Genomic DNA, 11440 nt, shown 5'->3' with positions numbered 1-11440 from the left:
CAGCAGTAGGGCAGGTGGTTAGAATAATGCCACGACATATGCAGGCCGAGCTCAGTGGTCAGACCTGAATGAAGGTGCAACAGTACCTCGTGCTCCTCTCTTAACATTTGACAGCTTTCAACAGGCGGGGTCCGCTTCGGATATACTAACAGAAGCTGCTGGATCCCCTCCACGGAAGAACTAAGACGACGCCGGACCGAAGCTGCGTGTGACGGAATTCCTAAGCTGAGAGGAACGAAATAGGGAACTTCCGAGGAGGGGGTTGATCTGGCAAAAAGAAACGGGTTTATGTGAGTCTTCTTCACGTCGCCCTCGCCTAGTTAGAGACCTGGAGTTATTAGTCCCTACCCTCTTATGCCTCAGAAATCCATTACCGGCATAATAGTCACGCCGTATTACACTGCTAATGCCCACATCACCGGTATAACAGTCACGCCGTATTACACAGCTAATGCACGCTTACAACACTAAGAAAAGCGAATATTAACGTTATTGACAGCTTCAAAGTAGTCAAATAGTTAATTCTAGCGGTTAGCACGCAAAAGGTGTTCAATTTGCCCCGCCAAGTTAATACGGCCCGAGCCTTTTTTGGGTTAACCGTGCAGGCCACCCGCGCCTTAGCTGCAGAGACAATTTGGCGAGTATATCGGTATCTCCATTAAAGCCGCTCCATGCATCTGTCCATGCCTGGATAGATCTGAGGCTGATACCTATTCAGGTAGGTGCTCAGTCACTATAAGTCTGCTGCTAATTCAACGTTGCGAGACCTATTTAAACTAGACACTGCTCCTATCATCCATCGATCGTTGAGCCGTCCTCCCCTCTTCATTGCTCTTAGCAACACCCAATTCTATCTCAAACGACGATAACCTCCTCCCACACAGACTGGCAGACAGACAAGTAAAGATGGACGACCCCAACCCTAAACCTCACCCCCCTCGCAGCCTAGCCGCCCGCCTCGATACCTACGCCGCCAAAATCTACCGGCCCATTGGCTTCACTAAAGGCTACAACTTCATCCTCTGGTTCATGACTACCTCAGGTCTCCTAGGCTTCGTCCTCGCCCGCCTCGCCTACCTCAACTACGACGGCATCTTCTGCGCGCCGCTGTCTGCCCACACGAACAAAAACCTCCACGCCGGGCCAGGCCAGTGCTACTTTGGCCTGCGCGGCCACACGCGCGTGGGGCTGCTGATGCACCTCGCCACCATCCTCCCGGCGGGGCTGTTGGTCTGTGTCCAGTTCGTGCCGGTCGTGCGGCACCGCTGGCTGCTCGTGCACAGGTTGAATGGGTACGTGGTGATTTTGTTGTCGCTGGTGTCGACGGCGGCGGTGTTTATGATTGCGCGGGACGCGATGGGTGGGGATCCGGACACGCAGATGTATATTGGTGTGCTGGGGGCGGTGTTTCTTATTGCGTTGGGCTTGGCGTGGTGGAATGTGAAGAGGCTGCAGATTGAGTTGCATAGGAAGTGGATGTTGAGGGCGTGGGTTTATGTGAGTTTTGCTTTTTTGTGTTTCCTTCTTTGTCTTGGCTTTTCTTTCTGTCTTCCCATCTTCTACTCCTTCCCTCCCTCCCTCTCTTTCTCCTGTTCCTTTGCATTCCTGTTTTTGGTTTTATTGTATTACAAGAAAAGATTGGAACCTCACTATTGACGGCCATGATTATTTTAACATACATAGGCCACCTCCATCATCACCCTCCGCCCCATCGGCATACTTGGCGCACCCATCCTGTCCCGGACAGGCCCGTACTACATAGCGCGCCCATGCAAGATCATTCACGACACGCTGGGGAACAACCAGGGGCTCGTGCTGCAGTGGTATCCCAGCTGCCATCCGTGGTATGATGGGGCCGATGACGAGCTGCAGGTGCTTGTCCGCGCTGATACGGGTGGCAACCTCATGGAGAGGGCCGCGGCGACTCTTGTCTTGTTTGCGGCCGCTGGGTGGCTGGCGTTGACAATGCATGCCATTGCGGTTGAGGTTTATGTGAGTGCTCTGTTATGTTTTGAATGGGGTCATGGTGGAATAGAAGCTGACAAGATGGCGTGTGAAATCGACATAGCTGCACCTGACGCCCGCCGAGCACGAGAGACTGCGCAACGTGTCATACCAGCGACAGGTTGAGGCGGGTATGAAGAATCCCGGGAGGGCTGGCCTGACGGCGGACCGCCTGGGTGACAGCGCTTTGTGGACGCCGCAGGAGGCTACCACGGTGGTGCAGACTGTGGCGACTGATAAGGAGTCGACGACAGCCCACGTCTAGGCAGCCATCGGTGCCGATACATGGAGATTGGCGTGATGTATCATGTCTCCTTGCCTAGTCATCCTCGCGGAGTCCTTGTGTGTCTCAAGTTGGTGCCAGAGTCAATGTGCTTTGGCAAAATTGGATAACCCTACACTTTGGTTCGTTTGTGACCTTGCAGTCGCGTCCAGATGTGAGCCAACGAAGAGGCTCTCTTGGGCTAGTGACTGGTATAGTGGGGAGGATGAAGGCTTGGGAATTAGCATACTGTTAGTGAATGCCCGAAAGGCGAGGACTTATAGGTTACGACCACTGTGCGTATATAGCATTTATACACTTAAGGATAACGTTAGTCTATGCCAAAACTCCTAAGTATGACACCTCTCATGCGGGCGTAATAGCCTATCCGCAATTGATCGATCCCAACCAACCGCATCCTCTCACGAGTGTCGCCAGTACTGCCCCATGCGGCTTTGATGATGCTTTTCTCTATAAATTTCATGACGGCGTCGGGATCATCAATATTCAATCCGCAGAGTTTAAGTGTATTGCTGAGTTCTTCCCGCTGACGTTCGTTTTTGTCAATGAGCGCGTCGAATCGTGACCTGATTTGTTTCAGCTTTGTTCTCCTGACTTTGCGCCGTGCATTGAGAGCGCCCTCTTCCAGATGTTCTAGCCTTAGGCTGAATGCTTCGGCCTCCTTGATTACATCATTGACGATGCGAGAGAGTGTCTCGTCACCAGTGGTAAAACTAGTCGTCATTTGACAAGATCACCGGTGAACAGGAGGATACTGTATGAATCTAGGTGCTAGGAAGCAACTGAGAGTCCTTGCTAATTGAAGAGACATTGGGTGTTTATGTATTTTGAAACGTGCAGGTAAGTCTGAGGCACAAACAACGTCTCGATCATAAGGAACAGGCTTTACAAGCAAGATCCAAGAATATACCGACTTCGCCCGTTTATCTCTATACCGATGTGTACAACTAAGTGTTCGGTACGCTAAATATGATTAAGCAGAGCGGCGATTTCTAACCTGCCACAGTTTCCTGCCCGATGGTGGACAAGATTTAATCAAGCTCGACCAGCGCGCGAACCATATCCTGCGATTTCGTTCTGAATGGCCCGTTCAAGTGGTAGATATACCTCTGCAACTCTGAGTAACTTTACGGCCGCATCCTTCTCCCCAAGTGCCTTGTACCCCAGCGCTGTTCGGTAGTAAATTTTAGCAAACGAGTCGGCACCAGGAATACGACGGCATGCTTCCCTCAATGGCCGCATATCCCCCTGCTCCCGAAATGATCTGAAGTAATGAATGGTCTGCTGGCCGCATTCTATCAGTCGATTCCAGTCCTTCAGCTTGAGAAATACCTGGCATGTGTTTGCCAGAAGTTGCATGCTTAGTTTCTCTCTCGCGTCGAGCCATTCCCTGCCGCGTGGCGGATCCCGTTCCGTAAACACATCAAGGAAGAAGTCCTGGCCGTAGTCGTGTCGCTGGCAGCCTCTGATAACGATGTATATCGCTTCTCGGGCCTCCGTGTAATTCTCTCAGGGCCTCATTATAATCACCCTGCTTGAGTGCCTTATTGCCTTCCTCTTTGAGCCTAGTCGCTTCGCTCAAGCATTGTTCTTGTGTAGGCATGGGGTCGCGTTGTGCGTTGCGCGACTCGCATACGACCGACGGCAGCGGAGTTGGATTGCCCTTCACGGTGACTTTACGGAGACATTTAACCATGCCGAAGGGCATAAGCAGCTGCCGCTGCAGTGACTCAGTTGTCATTGCCTCGTCTTGGTGCAGAAGACAACGGTCACGGAGACTCAATTCGAGCTCCAGATATCCATTGGCGCCAGGATACTCAAGATGCGCGCAAAGCCAGCTGTGAGTGGGCTTGTTCAGATTCTCGAGGAGCATGACGAAGTGCAGCGGCTCCTCTTGTCCCATGAAGAAGCGGACGACACGCGAAACGCGCAAGCTAAGGCTGTGGTCCGTGAAGGATTTTGCATGTTGACCCTCTTTGACGAAGGAGACATGACTTCCAAGCGCGTGGATGAGCGCGTGCGTCCCCTTAGGCCGCTCTATCTCGACACAGACGAAGATATTTAGTTGACAGAAGATGTATTGGGCTTTTGAGTAGATTTGGTGATTGACGCGGAAGAGGGCGAGGGAGTCGCCGTATCTGTAGTTGTATTTATCAGTATTAGGGTCGTATTCGCGGTTTGCATTCGGGTCAAGCAGAAGCCGGTGAATGTGGTTGCGAATCTCCCCAGGTATGGAGAGAAGGGTCGGTTTGACCTCGGCAGTCATTGTCCCTTATGCGAACGACTAACGAACAGGATAGCAATAAGCGGGCAGGGTACGAAGCTGGACGGATAATACCGGATAGAACAGAGCAAAGCTAGCGTTGATTGAATGGCAGGAGACCACTGGGGAATGAGGTTGCAGCAGACGGGCGGTCTGCATCGTTACGACGCTTCTTGAGCTCGTCAACAGCCTTGTCCGGAGCGATAAAGTTGCGCTCGCGGGTCCGGACGATCTCAATTTCCGTTGCCACGTTGCTCAACCACAATCGTGTTTAATGTGCCGTCTTGCGTCTTTGGATCTCCCCCAGCAGGATTTCGCCATCTTCCACCTTCGCAGCTATGACATTGAGGATGCTGCGAGGCAAATTAGACTTTACCGAACGTCCCACTGCCGAAGGTGCTTCGGGCAGAGATCAGCCCACGGGCCTCGCAGGACGACATGCTTGTTCGAAAAGGGTCGCTTAGTCCCGATCTTTCATAGCTACTTGCTGTTTTGTTGTGTTGAGTGTTTATTTTTGTTTGGTGTTGGATGTTTGGTTATGTTTGATGCTGAGTGTTTGGTTGTGCTTGGTTGCACAAAGTACTTTTTAAGTGGTGCCCAGTTGAGGGCGCCAGTGCCACTGCAATTCTGAGTCGATGGGAAGTACTGTACAGGTTCAACTACGCTGCCTTGCTGCAAACAGCTGCTCGTGGTGCGAGCACTGGTGCCACGTGAGGACTTGAGCCGCCGCGTAGCTTACTAAACTCTTGTCGTGCCTCATCATGATCTGCTGTGTGGTCTAGGACCCGAGTAATATGCATTTCGGCCTGAACTTGCCGTGTGAGCCTCCGCGGCCATCTTTGGCCCGCGCATGTCCAACAATCGCTTCTCTGTTGGCTTTGCACAGCTTCTTTTGCATCCATCAGTCGTGACAACTTGCTCAGGAGACCCATGATTGACACCAGAGTGACGCTGTCGTTCCTCTCCCTACCACCGGAGATTCGGAAGCAGGTCTACCAGCTCGACGACTACCTTCATCTTCATGGCGATTACAACTACAAACACTCACTCGTTGACTCAGCGAACTAAGCAATCACGAGGCAAAAAACGTCTTTCGTAAAGTCAGCATTTCCCTCTGTGTCGAAGCAGTGTGGCCCAGGGAGTATATGCTCGAGCGTCATGTCCCCATCTCAAGGCCCAGCAGGCAAAGAGCTTCAATGAACATAGCCTGGGCGTGCACATCACGCGCCGCAACCCCGGATCGTTTCCAGAGCCGCGGTATTGAGTCGCTTCTTGCTGGCGATCTAGACAAGTCCACCCGGAGCTGGTTATACGCGCATCTTGAAAGGCCAAGCGTCAATGAATCTTGCAGATTCGAATTGCGCCCTCGTAGCCGTTGTGCTACGGCTCAGGACAAGACAATTACAACTAGGCAGCTCTAGCGGAAACTACTCATGCGCCTTGGCATAGTCAAGCGTCTTCAGACCTTCGTTATCAAAGGTGATTCGGCGCCGCCACCATCGGCCGCTGCCTGAACTTGTATTGCGTCGCTCATCTTTCCCTGCTTCAGACACAAAGCTGAGAAAATAGAAAGGGCGCCTGTGAAGTCCTCACAGTTCCCATATCGAAACCAATTGATAAGCCGCTCAACAAGCTGCGAAGCTTTGCATCGGCTGTCCTCTGGTGTTCCCGGAGCAGCTTCGGCATCCAAGGCGGTATCGTATATGATCATAGTGTTTTTCGGGGGGGCTTAACCTCCAGTTGACATTCGAAATATTGCCATAATTTTTGTCGCGATCTCAGGCCGTAACAGGCGGCAGGGGGGTGGCAGGTATGTGCCGCGTCACGAGCGCACGGTAGCCGTGGAGTCCTTGGCGGTGGAGCTTTTGGACAATCGAGCAATGGGTGATTTCAAATACAGGTAGAGAGAGGAATGACGGAGTCCTCTGAGAGTGATAATTTGCTTAAAGTATCAGTTCCGTGCCAGGCATTTTCCGACTTTCGGCTGACTTAGAATGGTTGATCCTAACATGTGTCTATGCTGTCGGTGATGCGCCTCGGCCTCGATAGCGCTTGTGACTGTGTTGGTTTATGTTGGGTTGTGTTGGCTCATGTTGGGTGCTACTGGGAATGGTTTGGTAGTCTCATATCAACGTACTATCAAGGCCTTAAACCCCCCACGCTAACAACGGGAGGTCAACGACGCTTCACGCTCCGTCAATAGCCATATCGACTGGCCTCGAGCACTGACAGCGGTACCCCTACGAAAACCTGGAGGGGCGTTGGTCAGTATGGCTAACAATTAGGTTCGGACCTAGTCACGTCCGACGGAGGGTCGCGCCTTTGCCGGCGCCGCTAGCGTGCTGACTGCCAATGCCCTCTCATCACGACCGCCTCAGCGTTGTTCCCGCTTCATGCTCGCGACGGTTCCGTGACGCCCGACGAGTCTGGGGCAGGCACCATCAGTTGGGTGTTGCACGGCCGTGACAGAATGACGATGTCCGAAATTCATACCTAATGCTGCGATGTTTCCACCTTTGGGATAATAAGCTGCGTCCGCCCAAAATCCGTGATTCCTGAGGATCGTCTCGCATTTCTGAAGTTCAGAGTATAATGCGACGGCAAGGTAGCCTACCTTTTGTCCGGCGCTCGAAACTTCGACAGCGTACCTAATGATTGCTGCATCTCCGAGTCGGAGACCGTCTAACACGGTAAGCCGGAATCTCCAATCACCGACCCAGCATACCGGTGCCGGGCCGACGCGACTCAACCCCGATGACGCCTGATTTCCAAGTTCCACTATGGTTCGGTCCGGCCCGATCGGTCACCTAGAGAGCCGGCACAGTCAGCAACTTCCCTTCTCGGTAACATCTCAGACTGTGCGCTCGGGCTCCGACTTGCATTGTCGGTTGATTGCCCCTAAAGTCGGCACACGATGGCCTCCGTCTTGAGGGTCAAATTGATTCTTCCATCTCGGTCGCTCGCACCCATGACTACCACCGACATTTTCAATATAATCCAGCCGGCTGCAAGGTCTTTCATTAGGGAGGTATTCAGCACTGCCCTACACTCATCTGCATCATCTTCCCAATTCATTTTGCTCTTCTCCCGTCGCAGCGAATAAGCAAAATGGGGGACTGCGGTTCGACTCGCCTCGATGCCGATATCAGAACTCTCGACGGCGTCACGCTGCGCGGATGGCTGTTTCCCGCTGTCTCGCGTGGCCCCGGCCATGATAATGACGCCAGGGGTAACTACCTTCCTAACACCTTTTGTCTACCTTCTTGCTACTTCCCGCTCTAGAAACGCGTTTAACAAGAAGACGTGGGGGAAACTGACGCATGGCTTGTGTGCCTGGCCCTTCTCTAGTTCAACTTCCCCAAGGATGCCAACCTGCCCGATATTGCAAGGTGGTTCCAGGAACACGGCATCACCGTTCTTCTCTATGATCCGCGCGGTGTAGGCGCGAGCGACGGAGAGCCTAGAAATGAGGTAAATTTCAGTGTCCTTGCTGGAGTTGATGGTGCTTCTTCTCCGCAAAAGTCCCGCAACCTTTCAACGTTTTTCATGTCCGCTGACGTTTTGTGATTAATTTTCTCCTGGCGCGAGCAGGTCGACCCTCGTCAGCAAATCGAGGATCTCCATGACGCCGTGACCTGGATCAAGCAACATCCTCTGGTCGAAGAGACCAAGATCGCACTGTGGGGATTATGTTGGGGAGGGAACGTCACCCTTGCGGCGACTGCATTTGAGTACGTGTGGGCTGTCCTTCCAATTTCGCCCAACGATACAAATTCGCCCAGACGTGCCGTGGTCCCCCCCTCGAAGCTAATTCAGACTTCTTTTTCTTTATTTTAGCAAGCGTGTGGCGGCCACCATAGCCATGGCACCCATGATCAACACGGACGGCAGTGCCGAGAGGCGCAAGCCGCTGTTGGAGCTCGCCATGCACGACCGTGAGAGCCGGCTGCTAAAGGCGGGCCAGAGCCCCATGTACCTGCCCTACATTGACGAGGACGGCAACATGCCCAACGGGCAGGAAATGGCGCCCGAGATCGTCCCCGCGCTCGAGCGGCTCGGCATCGCCCTCGAGAACCGCATCTCGGTGCAGACGTACTACAAGTGCCTGGGGTGGAACCTGCTCCACGTCGTCAAGTACGTCGCGCCCACGCCGACGATGATGGTCACGCCCGAGCTCGACGAGACGAGTCCCCTGGACAGTCAGCTTCATTGCTTCACCCCGATGGGGTACCCCAAGGAGTTGGATATCTTGAAGGGAAGTGGTCATTTGGACTGGATGTTCAAGGATCTAGAGCAGATTCTGCGCAGGCAGTTTGACTTTCTGAAGAGACACTTGAAGTTCTAAGGGGGTTTTATTACGAGTAGATATAGAATAGGGCGCCACCTTCTATCCGGTTCTAGAACTTTATATTGAACCTCTATAGCCGCAGGTGTACAATGTTACCCATCTCGCGACCTCTAGTGTATTTCTGCATGGTCCATTTCCGCCTGCAGTTGTTGAATAATGCGCCTCAGTCTCTCACGCTCACTAGGTATGTTTTCGACAATCTCTTGCACATGCTCGAGCAGACCACTGCGGTGCGGCGTCGAGTGGTGGGTTGATGTGGCCGACGATGCAGTAGACTGATCGGGGCCAATGTCAATGGCATAGTCGTCGGTGGCCATGGTACTGCCGTCGAGCATAGCCGCGGGTGCGATAAACTGGCTCTCCTGCTCAGCCGTCGTGTTCGATATCTCCAAGATGCGGCCCATGCGACTGATGAGATGCATCAGCAATTGCAGCACCATGACGAACTGGGCGACATTGAGAGGTCCCACGCCGCTGTTGTCTCGGGCGGCGTGTTGTTGTTGTTGTTGTTGTTCTTGCTGTTGTTCCCGCTCTTCTTTCTTGGCCTGCAGTCTGCCCTTTATGGCATCGCATATGGCTTGGAAGAGCGTCATGAGGTTTTGGTAACAGGCGAGAGCCGAGATGGCTAGTCCGGCGCAATCGGTCGTGGTCATTGACTCGTCGCATCCTGCCGTCGCTACCACGTTCATAATGTCGTTGACGGTGCTTATCAGCGTATTCGTGTCCTCCAAAGCCTCGGTCACCTCGGGCGACGACACCATCAGGGTGGTTGCGCCTGCTCCTGTGCCGGAGCGGGAAAGACGGCGGGCTGTCCGCATGGCCCTTTGGCTCACGGCCGTCAGCTGGGAGAACAAGAAGCTCCTAGCATCTTCGTGGTCGGCGTCGGTCCCCATCAATGGAGCTTGGGCGGTGGCGTCGTAAAAGGACATCCCCGGCATACATGAAGCAGATACAGCGTCTGCTAGCAAGTTTGCGAGTGACTCGCGCGAAGTTGGGGGCATTTGAAGCGCCAGCAGATGGTGCTCGGCGTCCGGCGCACCGAAGCCGCCGGCGGCCGTCTCGCTTCCGTCAACGTGCAGGTTGGAAGAAGGGTGACCCATCAACGCTGTCATGACGTGGGAGGGACCAGTCGATGACCTGGGCGTCCCATCTACATAACCAACGGCCGGCCCGAGGTCGAACAGGTCTATGCTTCTAATTTCGCTCGGCGAGCGAACAGAACAGCGCCGGCGCTGGCCTCGTTGTTTCTCTGTGAGCGATTGGTCAGCTTGTTAGGTTTCATCGTCTGTTGGTCCGCCCTAGCACCCGTCCCGCGGTCCGTACCACTCTTTCTCCCCCGCCAAGTAATGTTACTGGACGACGAAAAGGATATGCGGTTGGTTCCTTTAACGAAAAAGGATGAAACATACCACTGTACCTGCATTCCGCTCCTGCCTTAGCACAACGGTCGCACAACAGGGAAGCGGAAACCGGGCCTGGGCCTGGGATCGAGAGATTGTTGTCTCGCAAGCACCTCACTTTCTGCTGACGACAACGGTCGCAGGACTGGCGGTGTGCAGGTGGCATGGTATGCCAAAGACAGGGCGGCCGGAGATGAAGATTGAGGAGATTGAGGATCGGCTAAAAGAAGCACTTATTTCCGGCGAAGAGTAGCGATGGGGAGGATGGCCCTTTTGGTGAAGCTGGTTGCACGGGGACCAGCTTTAACCACGGAATCCGCTTCGTTTTCACTCGGCGCCACCAATCATGTATTTTTCCTGCAGTGTAATGCTCGCATTTTCCTTAGATCAGCTTCGGCTTCCCCATTCATCCGCGGCTGACTTACAGCGCTGGACGTCGATGATGACGTGCTCTTGTTCGCACCCAGCCTTGTTCATATCAAACCATGATATGCGATCAGCAAATCCTCTGCGACGTTGGCTAGTATAAGGTGCATAGGTATTGCGCCATCCGTGCGATTGTGCGCTGAAGAAAGGTCCCTTGCCGCACTGATTTAATGTACAAGAACACCTTTCCTGTGACTGACGGAAAACACCGACTCAGCCGCACGCACAGGTGCAGGCAATGGAACCAGCCGAGGATGTTTCCAAGAGGCTTGGCGCGTCCCAACCACGACCAACGTGTACCTTTGTTTACATTGCTACCACACTACCACATTGTCGAAACTTAAATAGCTTCATTCCATGCCCTAGACGGATCACGACCTGCTGCAAAGGGAGGGATAGTTGCCGGGGTGGTAATTGTATTGTAGCTGCCGAGGTAGGCAGCAGAATCATCCCGTTAACTGCAGTGCTAATCAGTTGGGGGAGCGCTAAGTTCCTCGGAAACCATCTCGGTAGCTGCAGCTTGCACGACGCGCTCTCATCATTGGCCACCTGGGCTAGCAGGCCTCAGGGTCGCAGCGTGATAAGCCTTTCGAGGTTGCAGTACATGTTAGTGGTGGGTAGCATTGTGGACGAAATGGGTCAAGTTCGGTCCGGGATGCCAAGCCGGGCCCTAGTGTGACCCCACGAGGCGTGCAGATCATGTCTGTTTCCGTGCT

The 11440-nt window shown here is 53.5% G+C and overlaps 4 protein-coding genes across 4 annotated transcripts; 2 read left to right on the top strand and 2 right to left on the bottom strand.

Moving 5' to 3' along the window:
- Positions 1-906: 906 nt before the first annotated feature.
- On the top strand, positions 907-2590 carry B0I36DRAFT_395574 (uncharacterized protein; the record flags this gene model as incomplete). The annotated part of the gene is made up of 3 exons (XM_046161527.1): positions 907-1497; positions 1684-1992; positions 2069-2590. The coding sequence occupies 3 exons, from the start codon at positions 907-909 to the stop codon at positions 2267-2269; spliced, it is 1101 nt and encodes a 366-aa protein (XP_046006889.1). The 3' UTR covers positions 2270-2590.
- Positions 2591-3322: 732 nt separating this feature from the next.
- B0I36DRAFT_354881 (uncharacterized protein) lies at positions 3323-4553 on the bottom strand (the record flags this gene model as incomplete). Its single annotated transcript, XM_046157359.1, has 2 exons — positions 3323-3750; positions 3818-4553. 2 exons carry the CDS (start codon positions 4551-4553, stop codon positions 3323-3325), a joined length of 1164 nt encoding a protein of 387 aa, XP_046006888.1.
- A 3105-nt stretch (positions 4554-7658) lies between these two features.
- Positions 7659-8951, top strand: B0I36DRAFT_395562 (Alpha/Beta hydrolase protein; the record flags this gene model as incomplete). The annotated part of the gene is made up of 4 exons (XM_046161526.1): positions 7659-7742; positions 7899-8021; positions 8142-8281; positions 8388-8951. The coding sequence occupies 4 exons, from the start codon at positions 7659-7661 to the stop codon at positions 8893-8895; spliced, it is 855 nt and encodes a 284-aa protein (XP_046006887.1). The 3' UTR covers positions 8896-8951.
- B0I36DRAFT_41153 (uncharacterized protein) lies at positions 8952-10365 on the bottom strand. The gene is made up of 2 exons (XM_046161939.1): positions 10316-10365; positions 8952-10147 (listed from the first exon to the last, which is right to left on the bottom strand). The coding sequence occupies exon 2, from the start codon at positions 10008-10010 to the stop codon at positions 9009-9011; it is 1002 nt and encodes a 333-aa protein (XP_046006886.1). The 5' UTR covers positions 10011-10147; positions 10316-10365; the 3' UTR covers positions 8952-9008.
- Positions 10366-11440: the final 1075 nt, after the last annotated feature.

This window comes from Microdochium trichocladiopsis (genome assembly GCF_020744255.1).
Source record: "Microdochium trichocladiopsis strain MPI-CAGE-CH-0230 chromosome Unknown B0I36scaffold_11, whole genome shotgun sequence".
Classification (NCBI taxonomy): domain Eukaryota; kingdom Fungi; phylum Ascomycota; class Sordariomycetes; order Xylariales; family Microdochiaceae; genus Microdochium; species Microdochium trichocladiopsis.
Note: the sequence above shows the minus strand (reverse complement) of the source record. Positions and strands in the feature narration are given on the sequence as shown.

Coding starts and splice junctions, on each gene's coding strand:
- B0I36DRAFT_41153 (XM_046161939.1), bottom strand. CDS start 10,010: ATGACAGCGTTGATGGGTCACCCTTCTTCCAACCTGCACGTTGACGGA.